Source organism: Megalobrama amblycephala, linkage group LG21 (genome assembly GCF_018812025.1).
Source record: "Megalobrama amblycephala isolate DHTTF-2021 linkage group LG21, ASM1881202v1, whole genome shotgun sequence".
Lineage (NCBI taxonomy): Eukaryota > Metazoa > Chordata > Actinopteri > Cypriniformes > Xenocyprididae > Megalobrama > Megalobrama amblycephala.
In genome coordinates, this window is record NC_063064.1 from 27,862,552 (window position 1) to 27,883,941 (window position 21,390).

Consider the following 21,390-nt stretch of genomic DNA (forward strand, 5'->3'; position numbering starts at 1 on the left):
CAACTACCTTTTTTTATTCTGTGGCCGAAACAAGCTTTCATAGCTTCCAATACCGGCCTAATCAGACCAATGCAATATTTAAAATTCCTAATATTGCTTTATACTGATATTGTCACGATTATTGTGCATCCCTAGTAAGAACAACCCTCAAAGAAACGTGTGAGATCTGAATCCAGGGATCAGGTTCAGGGTACAGTCTGGTTTCGTTTAAAGATCAAGGACGTGATCAGGTACCATGTTCTGCGCACGATAGCGGTGGCGAACATGACAACAAACCTTTGTCCTCCTGGCGTCCATCAGGTGCTGCATGATTGTGGAGTGCAACAAAACAGAAAAAAATGAAACACAGCAGAGTGAGTGCAGAAGGAGATGGACTAAGCAATGATACAAGAAAAAAACAAACTGATAACATTATTCAAAGGATTCAATTACAAAGAATAATGAGGCATTTTACATTCAGGACACTGTATACTAACACATTGTTAATGGAAAAAAAAAAACATAACAGAATGGAAAATACAATTAAAGACCATATAGGAAGTCATAAAGTTAATGTGAATGGTCATTCTGGAAAGAGGTCAGATATTAAATGAGATTAATGCCCTGTGATTTATTTATTTGTGTCATGGCATTGTAATGCCTGCCTTTGACCAGCAGAGGGAAGGGAAGTGCTGTTTCTGAGACGCACGAGCGAACTGTGAGCTGGCTTGTGCCAGCCTGTCTTAGTTCCAGATCAACGGGCACTCAGTCTTATGTAAGAAACGCCGTTTTGGGCTGGTACACTTCTGCCATTATACATTCTCCTCATACAGAGACAAACACACAGACTAGAAACACATCGAGGACTCATGCAAACTAAAGCACTGATAATGTATAATAACAATGCAAAATAATACATCACATTTCAACTTAAAAAAAAGAGAATTTATATATATATATAAATATACAGTATATACAGTGTGTGTGTGTGTGTGTGTTGTGTGTGTGAGAGAGAGAGAGAGAGAGAGAGAGAGAGTGTGTGTGTGAAATGTATATATATATATATGTATATATGTAATGTGTGTGTGTATATATATATATATATATATATATATACATGCATACATACACACATATGTATAGATATGTATGTGTATGTATATATATATATATATATATATATATATATATATGTACTATATGTATGTGTATATATATATATATATATATATTGCATTTTGTTTCTTAAAACTATATATAATATATATGTATATATTTATTTATTTATATATATATCAAAGGGAAAATGAGAAAATATATTATACTATTATATTTGCATTAAGATTGTTTGCACTGAGACATTTTGTATGAAAATTAAGCACATTTTGCTCCAAAATTTCCAAAAGCATAATTTTTAATTTCTCAAAGTATTTAATTACTGTAATACAATGATTTTTATTCTAATAAACATGTGAAGCAATCAACGAAGTGCTTTATTGTCATGAAAATAATAATAATCTCAATTATCTCAAAAGTAATCCGATTGCATTTACGCAAAATATAATTTCTTATTCCTTTATTTTGATTTAAGGATGAAATATGACATGTTCTTGACAGGTTTTGTGAGAATTACTCATCCTTATAATGTAACTACCAATATTCTGTTTTATAAATGACTAATTGGCCTTTTTGACTCTCCGTCTGCGCCCATTACCTCTTAAAGAATCGAATGCAGCTGTAGGGAATCTTCTGTTTACCGCAGGCACATTAGCAAATTAATTCAGACTCCTTAAACAGACATACGTTCACGCACGACTGCAAACGCACACAAAATCAAACAAGTGCACTCATTTATCACAGATTAATGCTAACGAAACAGCTTAGATATGTATGACACAAAAACAGAGGAGATGAGAATCGGGCTAATTAAATTTGTTGACTGAATAAACTCTCTATTTCTACAGCTCTATTTTCACTCTTCCCAGCATAGATTGTGTTTCCTTCAGGACATCCGTCAGGACATTTATTGAGGACACAGGACCCTTCTGTCTACCCGTCTCCATCCCAATTCCTTATCCTATTCTCCTCCTCTTTCCGTCTCCGATCAATAATCTGTCTTGGCTGGCAAAGAATTCGAGGAAACGGTCCAATTATGCCATTTGCATAATTACAACAGTTTGCGAGGAACCACAATCCCCTGGGTTGCAAAATGCCGGCCAGAATCAACTCCATTCCTTACGGCCATATAGAAGATATATGGGGTTGTCTGTCACATGCATTTAAAGGGACCGTTCACCAAAAAAAAATGAAAACTCTGTGATCATTTACTAACCCTCATGCGCCTTTGGAAAAGTAACAGAAATTTCATATTTGGGCGAACTGTCCCTTTAAGAGCCTGAGGTTTGAGTAGAGGTAGCTGAGTCATTCAGAAGTGTTCAACTTTCATGTTGTGTGTGTGTGTGTGAGCAGCTCTCAGATGCACTGAAGCATAGGCAGGCATGAATATGTATCCCATACGGCAGCGAGTGATAAAGGGAGAGGAGGCATCACGCGGAGGAGAGCTGGCAGCCAACAGGAATATTCCAAAGCATTCCGAGGCAGCCCGCATCACTTCCTCTCGCTCTCGTTACTCATTACCCCCCATTATTATCACAAATGTTTCAGCATCATACATCCAAGAGAGAAACAATTTTTCAGTCAATTTGTCATTCTGTGGACAATTCCTTTGTGTACTGTACCTCTATGTTCGGTGTTTAAAACATTTAATAGAGGAAAATGCATTTATTTTTTTTTATTTTTTTTTGGTCATGAGAGTACCATGGTATTCTTTCAAGTATGAGTAATATATAAAATGCACTACCTTTCAGAAGTGTTTTCTTAAAGAAATGAATTAGGGATGCACCGATATGAACATTTTGGCTGATACCGATAACCGATAATTCTTTATATTTGAAAGCCGATAACCGATATTTTGGCCGATAAATCTAAATCCAAACTTTTGAATATTTCTTGATGGATTCATTTGATCAAAAGTGACTAAAATTGTTTACATTACTACAAAAAAAAAAAAAAATGTTCTTTTGAACCTTCTATTCATCAACTGTTTTCAACATTGATAATAACAATAAATGTTTCTTGAGCAGCAAATCAGCATATTAGAATGATTCTGAAGGATCATGTGACACTGAAGACTGGAGTAATGATGCTAAAAATTCAGCTTTGATCACAGGAATAAATTACATTTTAAAATATATTAAATTAAGAAAACAATTATTTTAAATTCTACTAATATTTCACTGTATGATTGTTTTTTATTATATATTTTTATTTTTATTATTTCTGACCAAATAAATTTTCAAAAACATTAAAAAATCTTACCAGCCCCAAACTTTTGAACAGCAGTGTAAATAAAATATTATAAATAAAAATATATCAAAGTACCACTTTATTGCCTTAGAACGTTTTAGTAGCACTAGGGTTAGTAACAAACAAGAAATATAAAGAGAAATAACATCTAAAGAAACGAGTCTCTAAAAGTACAATAATTGGATGAGATTGGCTAAGTCTTTCTTTCATATTCTGAATCGAATACAATGGGCCTCATTCATAAAAACACAAGCAGAGCACATTTCTGTCTTAAGTTATTTAGAAAACCATTATATTGGATGAATTCGGCAATTTACATAAGAAGATTTATGTAACTGTAAACTGTATATTCTATCTCTTAAACCTACTATTCACAGAAAACTTTCTGGATTTTTACATTTTCAAAAAAACATCACTTAGTGTGATTTATAATCTCATGGGGACCAAAAAATGTCTGCACGAGGATTTCGGATATTGCCATCTTTGTGGGGACATTTTGTCCTCATAACGTAGGGTTTACCAGGGCCACACACACACACACACACGCGCACACGTCCACCCCCGTGACAGACGCTTCATCTTTCTGCACAACATCCGTCAGCTCAGTCCAAATGTGGAAATATTTCCCTCTGGCTGTCAACCTCTAACTGAATGATTACACAGAAAGCCCAAACAACAACCGGAACATAAAAAATAAAATTAAAGTGATCAATTTTATACCATTTCATTTTTTCCCCAAAACTCCACTTATATTAATCAAGATGTCTTACGTTTTACATGACTATTTTCCAACTTTTCATAAGTAAATTATCTGAGATATGTCATTAAACAAGTTGCTGAATACTGATATGTAGATGTGGGTGTTCATATGTTAATACGTTCATGGTTATCGCATCTATATTGTGACAATTAAAAACATTTTTGAAGGTTAAAATGCACGAATAAGACCAGTATTGTGCATAAAGTAATTAAAATGATCCATTTCATTCTAAAACTTAATGTAAATTATCTAGATCAGGGGTTTTCAAACTGGGGTCTGTGGGAATGTTTAGACTAGAGAACAAGAAAAATAATAATAATATTATAATGTAATATTTAAACATATTTATTCCAATGATCAGAGTAAGGACTTAATCGCAATAAGACGTTTACATGTCAAGAGCAAACATCTTCTCTCTTGTTTACATGCACTTTTCATTATTCTGATTATTTTCTAAGAATTGTGGATAATTTTACTGCCTTTATTCATATACCCCAACGCACAGCACAAATGTTACTGGCCAAGCGGGTCTTTGGTACCCGGCCTCAGTCATTTTTCTGGTGACATGCCTAAAATGTCTCCATTTCAATCTTTTTGATCATCCCGATATTGCACTATATTCATGTTGCACAACATTGTCAACACAAACTCTTAAAACGTGTTGAATAGATGTGATTAAAGTGTTTAAATACCTGCTTATTGCGGGCATATGCCACGTTTTACATTTTTATGAGCTTAATCGCATCAATTTGACAAAAGTATTGTGTTTACATGAGGTAAAGTTTAATTGCAATATTGCCTAAATCTCATTATAATCACATTATGAGGGTGCATGTTTATAAGCATAGTAACTGACAAGAGAATGATAAAGAAAAAGAGAAAGAAATATTTCATATGTGGATAGCTGAAGCCACTAAACACCTCAGAGATTATCTCCACTGCATGCTAGGACACAACAAACACTCACACATGCACACACATACACACGCGCACACACACACACACACGCACCAGTGCTCAGCAGTACATGCTGAAGATCAATAACCACAATCTGTGCTGAGCAACTGTAGTTAATGTTCTTCCCCACAATCACCCACCTCACACACACGTATATTTATTTATAGTCTCGTTATTCACAAAAACAGTGGCTAGAAAACGGCATTTCTCCTCTCTTTCAATTCCTCACTTGTCTATCACAGAGTGTTGTTTTGCTAATCTGTCTTCTAATTCCCTCTGGCCACTATTTCCCCTTGCAAATGTGCTTTTTACCCATCCATCCATTCCTATTTAGTTTCCTCCGCCGCTCTAGACTGGTAATCACCATGAATGCATGAGAAAAAAATCACTGATTAAAGAATCAGTGTCTGTGCCTTGGATTTAGTTTTTAGCGATTCAGTGGAACAGGGAAAGAATGCGATCGAAGATCATTACTTTGTTAGCCGTGATAACGGGAAATGGAGGACTTGTTACTGCCCATGATTCCCTTCTTTTGGCTTAGTCATGCCAGAAACAGTGCAAGAAGATGGAACCCTCATCGAAAAATGAATGGAAGAAGGTAAAAGAGCTAAGTAGATAGGAGCTGTACTTGGAACACCAGAAGCACTGCCAAGATGGCCACTGTGTGAACTGACTTTCCTTCAAACGACATTTGTCATTCACAAGCAGTACTGAAGATTGTGATGATGTTCCTCTGCAAATGTAGACAGAGATTGACCTATATATTCATTCTATTCTGCTTTAACACACTCCATTATGCTTGAAGAAAAGGCTAATTTACTGTACATGCAGTCTGGAAGATAAATCTCATGTTCCCTTTCATGGGAACTGTCGACGCTACGTCATATGACGTCATATGATGTTATGATGTAGCGTCTTGTTCCCTTTTTCAGGGAACTAGGGTTACACAAGTAACCCGAGACATTCCCTTTCATGGGAACTGTCGACGCTACGTCATATGACGCTACGTCATAATGTCATATGACGTCATGTGACATAGTGTCTCGTTCCCTTATTCAGGGAACCAGGGTTACACAAGTAACCCGAGACGCTTTTCTGCATAAGTAACCCTGTACCAAGATTGATCGAAACTCTGAAATCTGAAAATTAAACTTAAAACACTAAAAATGTAGGATTTTTCTGATTTTAAACATAAACTACCATTCATTACTGTTTGGGATAAGTACGATTTTTAATGTTTTTGGAAAAATCTCTTATTCTCACCAAGACTGCATTTATTTGATCAGTAAAATTGTGAAATATTATTACAATTTAAAATGACTGTGTTTTATTTTATTATAGTTTGAAATGTAATTTATTCCTGTAATGAAAATCTGAATTTTCAGCATCATTACTCCAGTCTTTAGTGTAGGGTTGTCAAAAGTACCAACTTCAGTACCAAATCAGTACTGAAATTTTAAAAATCTGATGATACCAGCATTTCCCCCTAGCATTTTGACCTCTGTTGAACGGATTCTTAAACACTTCTGATTGGCCATTGTGTTCACGCACTGAACAGATATGTCTGTGATTGGCTACAATGATCAACGCTTCAAAAACATGTTGTAAATAGACATCTTTGACGCTCTTCACCGAGAGCTTACACAGATACACATGGGAGCGTTTGAAAGCAGGCTAATAATCCCTAATATATCCAATAAAAGCGTTGATCATTGTAGCCAATCACAAACATATCTGTTGAACGTGTGAACACAGTGGCCAATCAGAGCTGTTTAAGAATCCGTTCAACAGAGGTCAAAATGCTAGGGGGAAATGCTGGTATCGTCACATATTCCGAAGTCTGACATCCCTACTTCAGTGTCACATGATCCTTCAGAAATCATTCTAAAATGCTGATTTGCTGCTCAAGAAACATTTCTGATTAGCATCAATGTTGAAAACAGTTGTGCAGCAACATGCATTTTTTCGGGATTCTTTAAAGAATAGAAGATTCAAAAGAACAGCATTTATTTCAAATATTTTGTAATAATATATGTCTTTATTATCACATTTGATCAATTTAATGCATCCTTGTTAAATAAAAGTATGAATTTCTTTAAAAAAATTAAAAATAAGGTTATATAATATCATGAAATCATGAAAATAAAATGAAAACACATCTAAGTGACATCAGGTTCTTGATCCTTTCCAGAGAAATATATTTTAAAAATCACATGTTTTGTCAGAGACTCCCTCACAAGATCAAGTAGTGTGACGGTCTGAGCCACTTTGGTCTGATTTAGCTTAATACGTCGTCTGGATGGTTGAGTTTGGAAAGCTATTGCATGTTAAGCTGGCATAGAGACCCGCAAGCTTCCACAGACCTCTGGATCAGATGCCAAACGGGCTCTGCAAACAGTCATGTCTCAATTACAGCACATGCCCACGCTAGCACTGGATGAAATGAGCATGCTCATTTAAATGCTAATATTCTGATTGTATGGCATTAGATTATGCCCTAGATGATTTATAATAGCACAAAATGTCAGATTAGATTCTATTAACTACAGAACAGACTAGATTGAACAAGATAGCATAATGCCAGCCAGAAATTTCACCCCTTACCATGGTACTCTAGTGGCACAGTGAAGGAAAAACATAATTATTTAAGTCATTGTTTGTGATGCTAGTGGCAACAGAAAAGCGGTGACTGAAAAGTCAAAACAGCTTATTAATTTTAAGTATTAAATGCACAATCAAAATCTGGTCTTTCCATTAGCTTTCTCAGTCATGCTGAAACATGCTGTGTGGATCATTATTCTCCTCGATACCATCACGTTTAAACACAGACCATCAAATCTTGTTACTGTACAAATCAAAAACAAGTCAGCCCCCACTAATCCTTTTTGTATTGGCTTTCTTTCAGGCACCCGAGGGGCTGAGCAATTGAGAGAGCAGAAAAAAGGAGTCAGAGAAACGGAGGAGGCGACAGAGAGAGAGAGAGAGAGAGAGAGAGAGAGAGAGTGAGGGAGGCAAAGTGAAAAAGAGCTCAAAAACAACCAACCACACTTGAGCTAAACTAGCCCACAGCGCCCGAGGACATTCTCACTCATCCGTTCACCTCAATCTCTGAGTCTTCAGCTACAAAAGAGCCATTAGCACCAAGCACAACCCACCCAACAGATGCACCCCGATCATCATTCATCAAAGCCCAACCATTAACATTAAGGGAAACCATCAATCCGGGGGGAGAGGATCGTTTTAAAAGAACTAGACTAAGATCAAGAGGTTGCACAGTCTATTTAGATCAATATCACTTTTTCTCAACCCACTGACCAAAAGGATTTACCAGACTTAACAGGAAGGTCACAGGCAACATTATTACAACCCTTTTCGGATGTATTTTATTCATGCGAAGCACAATTTATTCCTAAAGGGAATAGACTCTTTAAAAAGCATCAAGCGTCATGTGATGTGTGATAACATTTCCTGCTCTAACACTTTCTTAGCATTTTACTATTAAAATTAAATAAAAAAATTTTAATTCAGGAAAGATGCATTAAATGTGCCATCGAATTGAAAATTGAATTTACCTCGGCATAGTTGAATAACAAGAGTTCAGTACATGGAAGTGACATACAGTGAGTCTCAAACACCATTGTTTCCTCCTTCTTATATAAATCTCATTTGTTTAAAGGTGCCCTCGAATGAAAAATTGAATTTATCTTGGCATAGTTGAATAACAAGAGTTCAGTACATGGAAAAGACATACATTGAGTTTCAAACCCCATTGCTTCCTCTTTCTTATGTAAATCTCATTTGTTTAAAAGACTTCTGGAAAACACGCGGATCTCAACATAACACCGACTGTTACGTAACAGTCGGGGTGTACGCCCCAATATTTGCATATATGCCAGCCCATGTTCAAGCATTAGACAAGGAAAGGCAGTATTAACGTCTGGATCTGTGCACAGACAAGGTAAGCAAGCAAGAACAACAGCGAAAAATGGCAGATGGAGCAATAATAACTGACATGATCCATGATAACATGATATTTTTAGTTATATTTGTGAATTGTCTTTCTAAATGTTTCATTAGCATGTTGCTAATGTACTGTTAAATGTGGTTAAAGTTACCATCGTTTCTTACTGTATTCACGGAGACAAGAGCTGTCGCTATTTTCATTATTAAACACTTGCCGTCTGTATTCATAAACACAACTTCATTCTTTATAAATCTCTCCAACAGTGTGTAATGTTAGCTTTAGCTAACAGCCTCAAACTCATAGAGAATCAAATGTGAACATCAAAATAAATACTTTACTCACATGATTCGATGTATGCACACAGCATGCATGACGAACATCTTGTAAAGATCCATTTGAGGGTTATATTAGCTGTGTGAACTTTGTAAATGCACTGTAATATAGTCGAGAGCTCGTGAGCCAGGGGGCACGCGATTTAAAGGGGCGGCGACTGAAAAAATCAGTGTATAGTTAATGATGCCCCAAAATAGGCAGTTAAAAAAATTAATTTAAAAAAATCTATGGGGTATTTTGAGCTTAAACTTCACAGACACATTCAGGGGACACCTTAGACTTATATTACATCTTGTGAAAAAGCATTCTTGGGCACCTTTAAAAGACCTCCGAAGAACAGGCGAATCTCAACATAACACTGACTGTTACATAACAGTCGGGATCATTAATATGTACGACCCCAATATTTGCATAGCCTATGCCATCCCATGTTCAAAGCATTACACAAGGGCAGCCAGGATTAACGTCTAGATCTGTGCACAGCTGAATCATCAGACTAGGTAAGCAAGCAAGAACAATAGTGAAAAATGGCAGATGGAGCAATAATAACTGACATGATCCATGATATCATGATATTTTTAGTGATATTTGTAAATTGTCTTTCTAAATGTTTCGTTAGCATGTTGCTAATGTACTGTTAAATGTGGTTAAAGTTACCATCGTTTCTTACTGTATTCACAGAGACAAGAGAGCCGTCACTATTTTCATTATTAAACACTTGCAGTCTGTATAATTCATAAACACAACTTCATTCTTTATAAATCTCTCCAACAGTGTAGCATTAGCCATTAGCCACGGAGCACAGCCTCAAACTCATTCAGAATCAAATGTAAACATCCAAAAAAATACTGTACTTACGCGTTTAGACATGCTGCATGACGAACACTTTGTAAAGATCCATTTTGAGGGTTATATTAGCTGTGTGAACTTTGTTTATGCAATGATAGAGTCGAGAGCTCGGGAGGGGGCGGAGAGCGCGCGATTTAAAGGGGCCGCAGCCTGAATCGGCGCATTTCTAATTTTGCCTCAAAATAGGCAGTTAAAAAAATTAATTAAAAAAAATCTATGGGGTATTTCGAGCTGCAACTTCAGAAAGACATTCAGGGGACACCTTAGACTTATATTACATCTTGTAAAAAAACATTTGATGGCACCTTTAAATGAATGAATTAAAGAGATTTATAACATTACAAATATATCCATTTAAAAACAAATATTTTCTTTTCATTAAAGAATCCTGAAAAAAATCATCACAGTTTCCACATACTATAAATATTAAGCAGGACAACTGTTTTCAACACTGATAATATTATGAAATGTTTCTTAAGCCATATTAGAATGATTTCTGAAGGATCATGTGATATTGGAGAAAATTCAGCTTTGCCATCACTGGAATGTATGACATTTTAAAATATATATAAAACAGAAAATAGTTATTCTAACTTGTATATTTTAATTATAATATTTCACAATATTACTGTTTTTACTGTATTTTTGATCAAATAAGACTTCTTTTAAAAAATCTTACCGACCCCAAACTTTTAAAGGGTAGTGTATATGTAGTCTACACAACTTTGAATGCACTGAATCAAGGGCTATGTTTTAAATACTACACTGCTTCATATTAAATCTAGGATGTAGTCTAAGATTTGCTGATCTTATCTGGACTAAGCTGGTTTAAGTTCTGGTTTAAGATCTCTGAAGCTGAATTCACAATAGTATATTAGAATACTACTTTTAGTATTTCTGACATAACTTATATGGTACAAATACTGTAGTGAACATATTTTGGCTGGATTAAATTGTTTTTTTTTTCTTCAGCATGGTACAGCAGATTTACTACCTAATCTTTTTTTGTAAATAGCATGTGAAACAGTATATGCTGTATGCAAAATAAAATGCATGCTACATTGTTATCACATGACCTCATTTGATGCATGCTTAATTTAACAAGATGCATTCAGCTATCATCTCTGAAATAATTTGAATTTTTATCCAATTTAGTTTAAATAATGTATTTTTTACATTGGAAATGGAAAAGTCAAGTCCTCCTGGGCATAGTATACCAATACATATTCAAAAATAGCAGGTCATACGCCATTCTGAACATCCCAAGTGATACCCTGCGATGAAGGATCTCTGATCACCATCACTGCGGCCCACCTATCACCTGCCCACCTCCAGACTCACAGCAGGAACATGTGGCCACGAGGAGGGGTGCGAAAATAGAGAACTGCTAACAGCATGTGATGACGTGCCCCTTATACTAATTGAGTCTGGTCACCGCTGCTATAAACCCAGCACGACGTGTCTCCTTTGTGGAGCCTGTATCTTCAGTACATGCACAGTACATCAAGTGTCCTTGAGGTCCAGACGTGGTGGAGGACATGGATGGGTAGTGCACACTATAAGATAGAAGGTCAGCAAATACAACTAAGGGAAGGCTTGCAATTGTTTTGCACTGATTTGCACAGAATCAAAAATAGATTTAATGTTTTTTGGCTTACACTTCCCATTGCCTCACTTTCTTAAGATCTTGCAATTTCATTGGCTGTTGTTTGCTGCAGCTAATGTATCTTGCTTATCAGAAAAAAGTTGGATGGATTTTAGACAAGTTTAAAATTTATTGCAGCATCCAGACTACTCAAAGTGTAACTGGCCCTACTCTGTGTGGGATTTGAACCAGCATCTCTGGCATCTCTGGGAGGCGGGTGCACAGCCCATAGTGTCAATCACCTCTTGAGGCCAGGGAAGTGAGGTTTACTCACACAGCTCTTACTAGCTGGTTTCTGTACGCTCACCCTCTAAACCTTATTTCCATCCGGGTCACGGCACCAATTTAACCCCTGCAGTTCTACTCGCACCTTTCTGAGTGGGATTATATTAAACCATGTACTTCAAGGGGCAAAAAAGTGTTTTGACAAATACATTTCAAATTTATGCTAAATATATGATGACAAAACAGTGTTGGTTAATACAGAAGAGGATTAGGGCCAAGCAATAATAAAAAAATAAAACCATCTCGAGATTAAAGCTGTTAAATTTTGAGAAAAAACTCGTTAAATTTCGAGAAAAAAGTTGAGATAAAATGTTGAGAATAAAGTCATTAAATTATGAGAAAAAAGTCGTTAAATTACGAGAAAAATTCGTTAAATTACGAATTTCTTCTCATAATTTAACGACTTTTTTCTCATAATTTAATGACTTTATTCTCATAATTTAATGAGTTTATTCTCAACATTTTATCTCGACTTTTTTCTCGAAATTTAACGACATTTTTCTCATACTTTAACGAATTTGTTTTCGTAATTTAACAACTTTTTTCTCATAATTTAATGACTTTATTCTTATATTTTTATTCAAATTGAAAATATATTTTGTTTTAAACCAAATGCCAAAATATATATCAATATGTACTTCAATGACCAGGAAAATGCATTTTCATTCTTAAAATACATTTTAGGTTAATGAAAAATGTATTTTACAATATAAATAATATTTAGATTGAAAATATATTTAGATTGAAAATATTAAAAAAAGACCAAAACATAAAGTAAATAAAAACCTATTAAAATATATGTAAATGTATTTTAAAAATTATTTTAATATAAAAATATAAAATATTATTGTTTTTAAAAATATATTTTTGCTGTCTGAGCAAAAAGAGTAAGATAAACACATATTTTAGTGATATCTGTCAGGCAGCAGGGACATTTTATGTTTATGGTTAAGCTGATGTGAACCAACCTCCTCTTTATGGACCCTTCCAAGCACATCTAGGACATCCCACTACCATTTTGGTTGCACCCACATTTTCATCTCTTTCTATAAATTGTGCTTCTTTAATCCTTTTTGTTTGCATATTTTGTTCATAAAAACCTCTATGAAAAAGGCCACCATGAGTCATTTTACATTTAAATAGATGCTTTTTATCTAAAGCGACTTACATTGAATTTAAAATGCACATTTTATCAGCGATTTGCACTATTTCTATTTAAATGCATGGACAAACAGATACATAATAACATGCATCAAATGTCTGGTGGTGTAATCTAAACTCCAAGGGCTTCATAAGAAACCTCTCGCATGTCTAATCTTGTTACTTTCTACCACAGGGCACTAACCGTGTCACAGTAACACTGTCACTGGATAAGTACCTACAGCTCTGCTAATGTCCTTTCCCATTTTCAGGGTGCCGCACAGACACGCACATACGCACACACGCACACACAGGTGTTTGCTGGGAGCTGTGGTGACACCATCCTGATTTAACCTTGAGGACTCAGACGAAGGGACAGCATCACGGAAAGGAGAAATGAGACACGCACACTTTCACAGCATAAGCCTGCCTAACTTGCATATCCAATCTCATTTGTGTATTTCAGTATCCCTGTCCCAGTATCTTCTGCTGCATTCAACCATGATTGCATTCAACACCACACATCTGCTCCTCAATAGTGAGCTTGCAGTAATTTTATATTTATGCAAACTAAATGCAAATTCTTTTATGCCCTTTTTCAAAGTCTTGATTTTGCTTTTGGGCTCTAATAGAATAGGTTTTCATGTTAGAATGATCAAAAACACATTATTTTTTCACATATTTTACATTGTTGTAGCACCTCTCTTCTTAGGTCCCTGTCCTAAATGGCACACTTCTGCCCTTGCAGTCTTGTGGACTTACAAAGGCTGTTAAGTCCACAACACTTGGGTGGGGTGTTAAACTCAGTTCCTAGAGGGCCACTGTCCAGCAGAATTTATCTCCAACCCTAATATAACACACCTGAACCAGCTAATCAGGGTCTTCAGGATTACTAGAAACTTCCAGGCATGTGTTTAGGAGCTGGTTGGAGCTACACTGTGCATGACATCCTGTAAGGTGTCCCGTTTGTCTTTTTAGGTTCACAAGGGTGCTCGCGAGCGCCCCCTTTGTGCCCTCGTTGCACACTTTTGGCGAGCCTGCACTGAGGCGAGCTCCGCAGCAAACTTCCACCTAACTGCAGCATTACACCACAAATGTGCGGACACAGAGGAAGACCATAAAGAAGGCTACTTCAAGCAAAATCAAAGAATGAACTGATGTGACGTCATTTTGAAGGAAAACAGGCTGAGTTCAATTGGAGTCAGTTTTGGGAGTTCGAAACTGGAACTTTCGAAACTTTCAGGAAAATTTTGCTTTGGTTGGTAAACACCTTCGCAATATCATTGGTTCATGGCGATTATGTAATAGGTAGGTGTGGCTCTGAGGCTCAGCCTTCTTTGACGTGGAAATCTTCTCTGGTTCATTTCTTCTGTTCAGCTGCGAGTGAAAACATGAACACACTGGAAAGCAGCTTTATAGTAGAAAATGAAGTTGTAATTCTGATTAAATGATCCACATCCACGTAGATATGATCAGATTCTTAAGCTTTTTTTTTTTTTTTTTTTAAATGCCTGCTGTTTTCTCATTTTGTTGTGTGATCATTTTGTTATTGAGAGGAAAGCGTGCAGCACATATTTACATATTCATCTAAATGTTGCTCTCAGCAGCGTCAAGATGTTCGCAAACAGTATATCGCTGCTCACGTATTTCAAACTTCTTTTTACCCCTAAGCGAAGAATGAAAAAGAACTTCGCCATGAGTATATGGGGGCCTATTATGGTTCTGGAATGCTCTGTTCCGATAGGTGCAACGTGCTCTGATTGGTCAACCACTTAGAGTGTGTTTTGGAAAGTCACACCTCTTACCATAACCTGGTAACCAAGTTTCTATATACTACTAATGCAACTCAACCAGGACTTTCCCCTTTATTTTGTGTATGCCTTGGGTGGGAATTATTTAAATGAGGGATATTATGACGTGTTTGTTCCTGGAAGAAAACTCAAGACTACAATCCATCCGTTTCAGGGAGTTCAGAAACAGTACGCACTGATAATTCCCTTTGGAGTGGAGTTTGTGACATGTCCTGATTTTGCCGTGTTAGACGCATTCCTGGGTCAACATATTTTGTTGATCCTGGAACAACGTTCCTGTCCGAAAATGTAATCATAACCATATCCATATGATAGGTGAATAACACTGATGTCCAGTAGAAGCACCTAACCCTGGTTGTAAGCCTAAACTTGACATAAAATGTAAACCAAAGTCCCTTTAAAGGTCCCGTTCTTCGTGATCCCATGTTTCAAACTTTAGTTAGTGTGTAATGTTGTTGTTAGAGTATAAATAAAATCTGTAAAATTTTAAAGCTCAAAGTTCAATGCCAAGCGAGATATTTTATTTAACAGAAGTCGCCTACATCGAACGACCAGTTTGGACTACATCCCTCTACTTCCTTCTTTAATGACGTCACTAAAACAGTTTTTTGACTAACCTCCGCCCACAGGAATACACAAGAGTTGTTTGTAGAGTGTGTTTGTCGCCATGTCGTCGAAACGCTGTTATTTTCATCCCGCAGTCCAATCACCGGGTCTGATTCCGGCTCAAATTGATAGGGTAAAATTAAAGACATGTTTACAATAACACTGAGCGCGTGCATCTCCACGTTATGGTAAGAGGCGTGACCTTTCCGGGCAAGATGCGCTAAACTGCTGTCGAATCACAACACAGGAACCGCTGGCACAATCAGAACTCGTTACGTATTTCTGAAGGAGGGACTTCATAGAACAAGGAAGTCATCAGCCCGTTTTTATGACAGTGGAAACAGCGGTATACAGATAAGTAAATTATGTGAAAAATACTGTGTTTTTTTACACGCGAAACATGAACACATGTTATATTGCACACTATAAACACAATCAAAGCTTCAAAAAAACACGAAAAACGGGACCTTTAAGACAAGTCTTTTCTTTGAAACACCTCTCAGGCATTCAAGTGCAGCTCCTATCACTTTGAATGGGGAAACATCAAATTCTCCAAAGCTGTTTCCCAAGCTTTCGATTAAATTTCATATTTGAAATCACCAATGAAATCTGACAACAACTGTCCCATAAACACTTGAATCATGACAAAAAAAAAGTATTTTTCAGGCAGGATCAAGCTAATGCACATGTGTCTCTATAGGAAGTGTGTGTCTGACTGTTTCTATAGGAACCGGAACCTAATTTACCAATTAGTGATTGGCTCTTATTTAGAAGCCGGGACATTTTCCGCCATATTGCGGGTTGCACTTTCTCCCATTCATAATAATACGAGTGACGCGTCTTGTGTTATTCTATAGTCTTTGTGTAAACTTGTTCCTCAAATCTGATTGGTTGATTGGAATGTTGTTCCAGGATCAACAAAGATGTTCCAGGAACATGTTCTACTTAAAAAGTTCTGTGACTTTATAACTTTGCAGACCATGCTCAAAACAGCAACATTACACACTAAAGATAGTTAAAAAATGTGAAAAAGCATAATAGGTCCTCTTTAATACAGAGCCATGAAATAATCAGAACCTTTCAATGTAATTACTCTTGCTTCTTTCATTTTTCTTGTGAGAAAAATACCCTAGTAATCTCACACAAAAAAAAAAGAATTTCAGAAGAGATCACAACAATGTCTCTCACACTGTGCTCAGATCTAGCAGTCTGGACTCCAGTCTAATTAGTATCTATTTTTAAGAATCTTCAATTGAACATGAGAACTCCATTAAATCTCCTGAGCAACGAGAGTGATTCTGTCTTGCACTTCCAGATATATTTGCTCCAGGTCATTCAGGTTATTTGGATGGCACTTGTTCACTGCAATTTTCAAATAATCTATTTGACCGGGCTTTTATTAAACCACTCCAATATCAATTTGGCCTTGTGTGTAGGAACTGACCTGTTGATAATGAACTACCTCACAAGTTTCTAGCCTCCTCCTGTAATACTGCACTGTATTTTGCATCATCCCTTCTTTCTTCAGTTTTAATAAGAACCAATTTCCTCTCCATGGCTGCTAATTTATGCATTTGTTTTACTTTAGAATCTTTGCACTTCTTTAGTCTTCATCTTCACAAACGTCCTTCACGTACAACCGGAATACTTGAACTGGAGGGTTTTTATCCAGAAAATGTGATAGTAATTTAAATGATTCACAAGTCATTTGCAAGGAAATTATGTCCCCTGCTAGGGTCATTGTTTTTTATTCAAATAAACTTCTGCAGCCCAGAAACTGAATATTTAAGCAAATGGCATATTTCTGCATTTCATTTTTGTTAAAAATCCCTTTTATTTTCTAACAAAACAGTCACATTGCAATGATACATTATGAGATTTAGGAGGGAATGCACTGCGCCCGCTTAATGCATTTTTTTTTTCATTTGCATGCATTATCTGTGTTGTTTTAGCGGCCAATTCTCTAAAGGAATTATGCAAATCTGGTAACTGCGCAAAAGAATTGTGCATAATGCAATTTGCACAATCCAGACACCTGAACTGGCTCTTGAAAATGCCAAAAGCGCATTTGGTTGCACGGTAAATCAGGAAATAACGTTCCTCACCATTTGATGAATAACTGCTACCAAGATCAGTAGAAAATGTTCACAAATTTCTCTAATAAATAAACAAATTTACTTTTGTGAATACAATGTAATCTATAATAAGCCATTTAAAAATGAGACCTGTTTGATATGAATGGCAATGAATTAATTTAAATACACACGACACCTGGTTAAACTCAACTAATGATGGTTAGTGAATAACACAAAGCCGAAATAATGTACAACTGTGGATCTGCCTGTCAGCACTTTGTAATAAAATGTCATTAAATTCCAATGTGAAATGCAATTCGGTCAATCTAGCAAAATGATAAAAGGCCTGAATGCTTTGCGAGACCCTTGATATGGTATTTACAATATACAGGATCCATATGTCATCCAAAATATGTGAGAAAATGCCATATGGTGCCTTAGAGGATAGAGTAACGGAGAACAAGATGGATGGAAAGGACACAGGGCAAGGAAGAGAGTGGAAGAAGCACCGAGTGAGGATGTGTGACAGGAAAGGAGCCAAAAAGAGAGCTGGCTGACAGAGAGACCGAGAATAAAGGACAGCGGTAGAGTGAAATGGTGGCAGAGAAGACAAGGAATCAGATGGAGGGAAACAAAGTCTCTCAGACAAGCATTTGTCCTTGACATTCCTTCGTCTCCTGGCCTCGTGCGGTGTGCTGACGGAGTGTGATTTAACTAGGCCACTGTTCCACTCTCACAGAAACACGGATAGACAGGAAGAGGTGAGACTGAGAGAAAACAAATGTCTCCAGTCCTCAACTGTTGAATACATGAGACTGATCTTGAACCGTCACCCTTTTTTGTAGGTTGTTAAATAATAAGGTATGAGAGGTTGTGCTGCTTTGTTTATACAGTCAAACTAAACACTAAAGAGATTATTAAGCACAACGCCAAAGTCCCTTTCAGGAAAGTCAGTTCACTTTGCGGCAACAATACTCATGCAAGTACAGCGTATATGATTACTGAAAAGACAGAAATCCCCAAAACTATTTGTAAAGATTATGTTACAATAAACCAGGAATAAAATCTGATATCAGCTATATCAGAATTTGTCTTTCTTTCTACATTTTAAATCCAGTTTAGCTTATTCCAATACACATTCAAGAGCAAAAATCAGGTGATGCCTGTTACAGTTCCTCTGTGTAAAGAAGGCGAGGGATGCAAGATACGAAGCATATACAAGTTTACGGGAAGAATAACAGGTAGCACACAACGTAACACATACAATAACCGACACAGGATGAACAGAACAGGGAGTACAAATACACAGAGTAATCAGGGAGCTAAACAGGCACAGGAGGAGGAAGTTAACTAATCAGGGATTCGTATAGGCGCGTCCTCGCGCCTTGATGACGACAGAAGAGGGTGTGGAGAAGAGGCGGAGGCTTAGGTGGGGGGCGTGACAGCTGGTGATGGCGTGGAGGCGTCGGCAAAATGATGGACCACGGTGGAGCAGAAGGTGGGAGGAGCCAGAGTGGAAACCTGAGTGACGGGTAGAACGGAATCCAGGGTCCGGACAACGGAGGCGGAACCGTGGTGCAGGTAGGAACCGGCTTAGTAGAGAGGGTGACGGACCAGGATGAACTCGAAGCGCTGGAAGCCTGGAGACCAGCCGCTGACTCCCGGGACTGAGGCATTGACGGGGATCTGGCTGACAGGGGCGACGATGTGGTGAGAGAGGGCGATGGGGAAGCCAGAGGAAGGGAGGAGTCCGATGATGACCTAGGGATGCAGGTTGTAGGCTTCACCGGAACACCGGAAGTCCGTGTCAGCAGCTGGGCATCGACCGCCGAAGGCCGACCTAGAGTCCCGATGGAGCCCAGCGGAGTCTCCTGACAGACGAGCCGTGGCAGTGATGAGGGAGTGGCGAGGCAAGGTGCAGGTGACGGGTTGACAGGCTGAGGGGAAGGCGTGGGCCCGGAGGCCCGATGCGTGGCCGGAGACTCTCTTTCACGCCGTACTGGTGTTGGAGAGGACCGAGGCGAGGCAAGTAAGCCGCACGGAGCTAACGGCGGTGGCAGAGCCAAGGAGCTTGATGACACCAGGGGAGCCGACGGATCCATGAGACTGGCCGAAACCAGCGAAGGAGGTGGGGTCAGGATGTTAGGACTGGAAGAGGGCAGAAGGTCTCCGGACGGAACCGGTGAAGAGACTGAAGATACAAGGGTGGGAACTAGGGTGGGAATAGGATCCGCCAACCACAGGTCTATAAGGTCAATGTCCGCTCCTGGCTCTGCGATGGACTGACCTGCCTGCCGAAGCTCCGGTGCTTTGATCTTCTGTATAGTGCCGTATACCTTGGGCTCTCGAGTGATGAAAGAGAGCCCACCACTCCGGAGCGACAAAGCTAGATATTCCAGCCACCGTTGATTTTCCGGGCGAAGAAAGAGGTGCAGTGCAGGTGAGTCCATCATCTTTTAAATATACTCTTTTAAAGGGTCGGTTATTCTGTTACAGTTCCTCTGTGTAAAGAAGGCGAGGGATGCAAGATACGAAGCATATACGAGTTTACTGGAAGAATAACAGGTAGCATACAACGTAACACATACAATAACCAACACAGGATGAACAGAACGGGGAGTACAAATACACAGAGTAATCAGGGAGCTAAACAGGCACAGGAGGAGGAAGTTAACTAATCAGGGACTAACGAGAACAGGTGCAGACAATACAGGACATATTGGTGACAATGCCACTATCAGACACATGATTTGCTCTTTTAACTGTAAGGAGAGGCTTCAATTTCTACAGCCGCCATATTCATGCATTACAGGTTAGAATTATCTGGCAATAAAAATCATTTTTTTCTGTTGACAGACATTCCAAATTAACCATCTATTGAGACAAAATACATTTTTTGCAGCTGCATTTTTTTTTTATAAAGACCGTGGCAAACTTTATGTGTGCGCTTGAGTGCTGATTAATTTATGTATTATATATAGGCAATTATTATTATGATTTATGGCTAATTAATATAAACACACGATTAGTCGACTATTGGCTTAAATGAACGAGCGCTAGTCGATGAGAAAAATCTTTAGTTGAGGGCAACCCTAGTTGTTTCTTCATTAATTTGGAGATTAACTGTCAAATTATTACATTAGAAAATATATAAAAAAACATAGAAAAACGTATTTTTAATAGTGATTAATCACAGAAAAACTTAATTAATCTAGTTTTTTTTTTTAATCCATTGATATATATATATATATATATATATATATATATATATATATATAGTCACACGTATCTGAATGTAAGTTATTCTACAATAGCTTTGAATGTGGCTTATCTACTAAAATTTTAGAGCCAGAACTGTCTAAAATGTGTTCCAGTATTTGTGTCTTTGGCCTGTCCATTGACAGAGTGCCACATCCGATTAAATTATGAAATTTTAATGAATATAAGAGCCTCTTTCCAGAAGTGCCACATAAAAGACAGACAACCCAAAAAAGAAATCAGCTGTGAAGAGACTTAAAGAGCAGGAGAGTGGGTGGAAAAAAGGAGTGAGAGTGAGAGTGAGAGCGTGATTACACAGTTGAATGAGACATAGAACGGAGGAGAAGAAAAGAACACAGCCC

General features: G+C 37.5%; 1 protein-coding gene across 5 annotated transcripts in view; it reads right to left on the reverse strand.

Moving 5' to 3' along the window:
* The window catches only part of erc2 (ELKS/RAB6-interacting/CAST family member 2), a 67,310-nt gene that overhangs the window by 37,501 nt on the left and 8,419 nt on the right, over positions 1-21,390 (reverse strand). For 3 of the 5 annotated variants that reach the window (XM_048172782.1, XM_048172780.1, XM_048172779.1), the window contains exon 3: positions 277-303. The exons of the other annotated variants lie outside the window; for them this stretch is intronic. In XM_048172782.1, the coding sequence (XP_048028739.1) occupies positions 277-303 (27 nt within the window). The remainder of the gene's footprint in view (positions 1-276; positions 304-21,390) is intronic. 5 annotated transcript variants of the gene reach the window in all.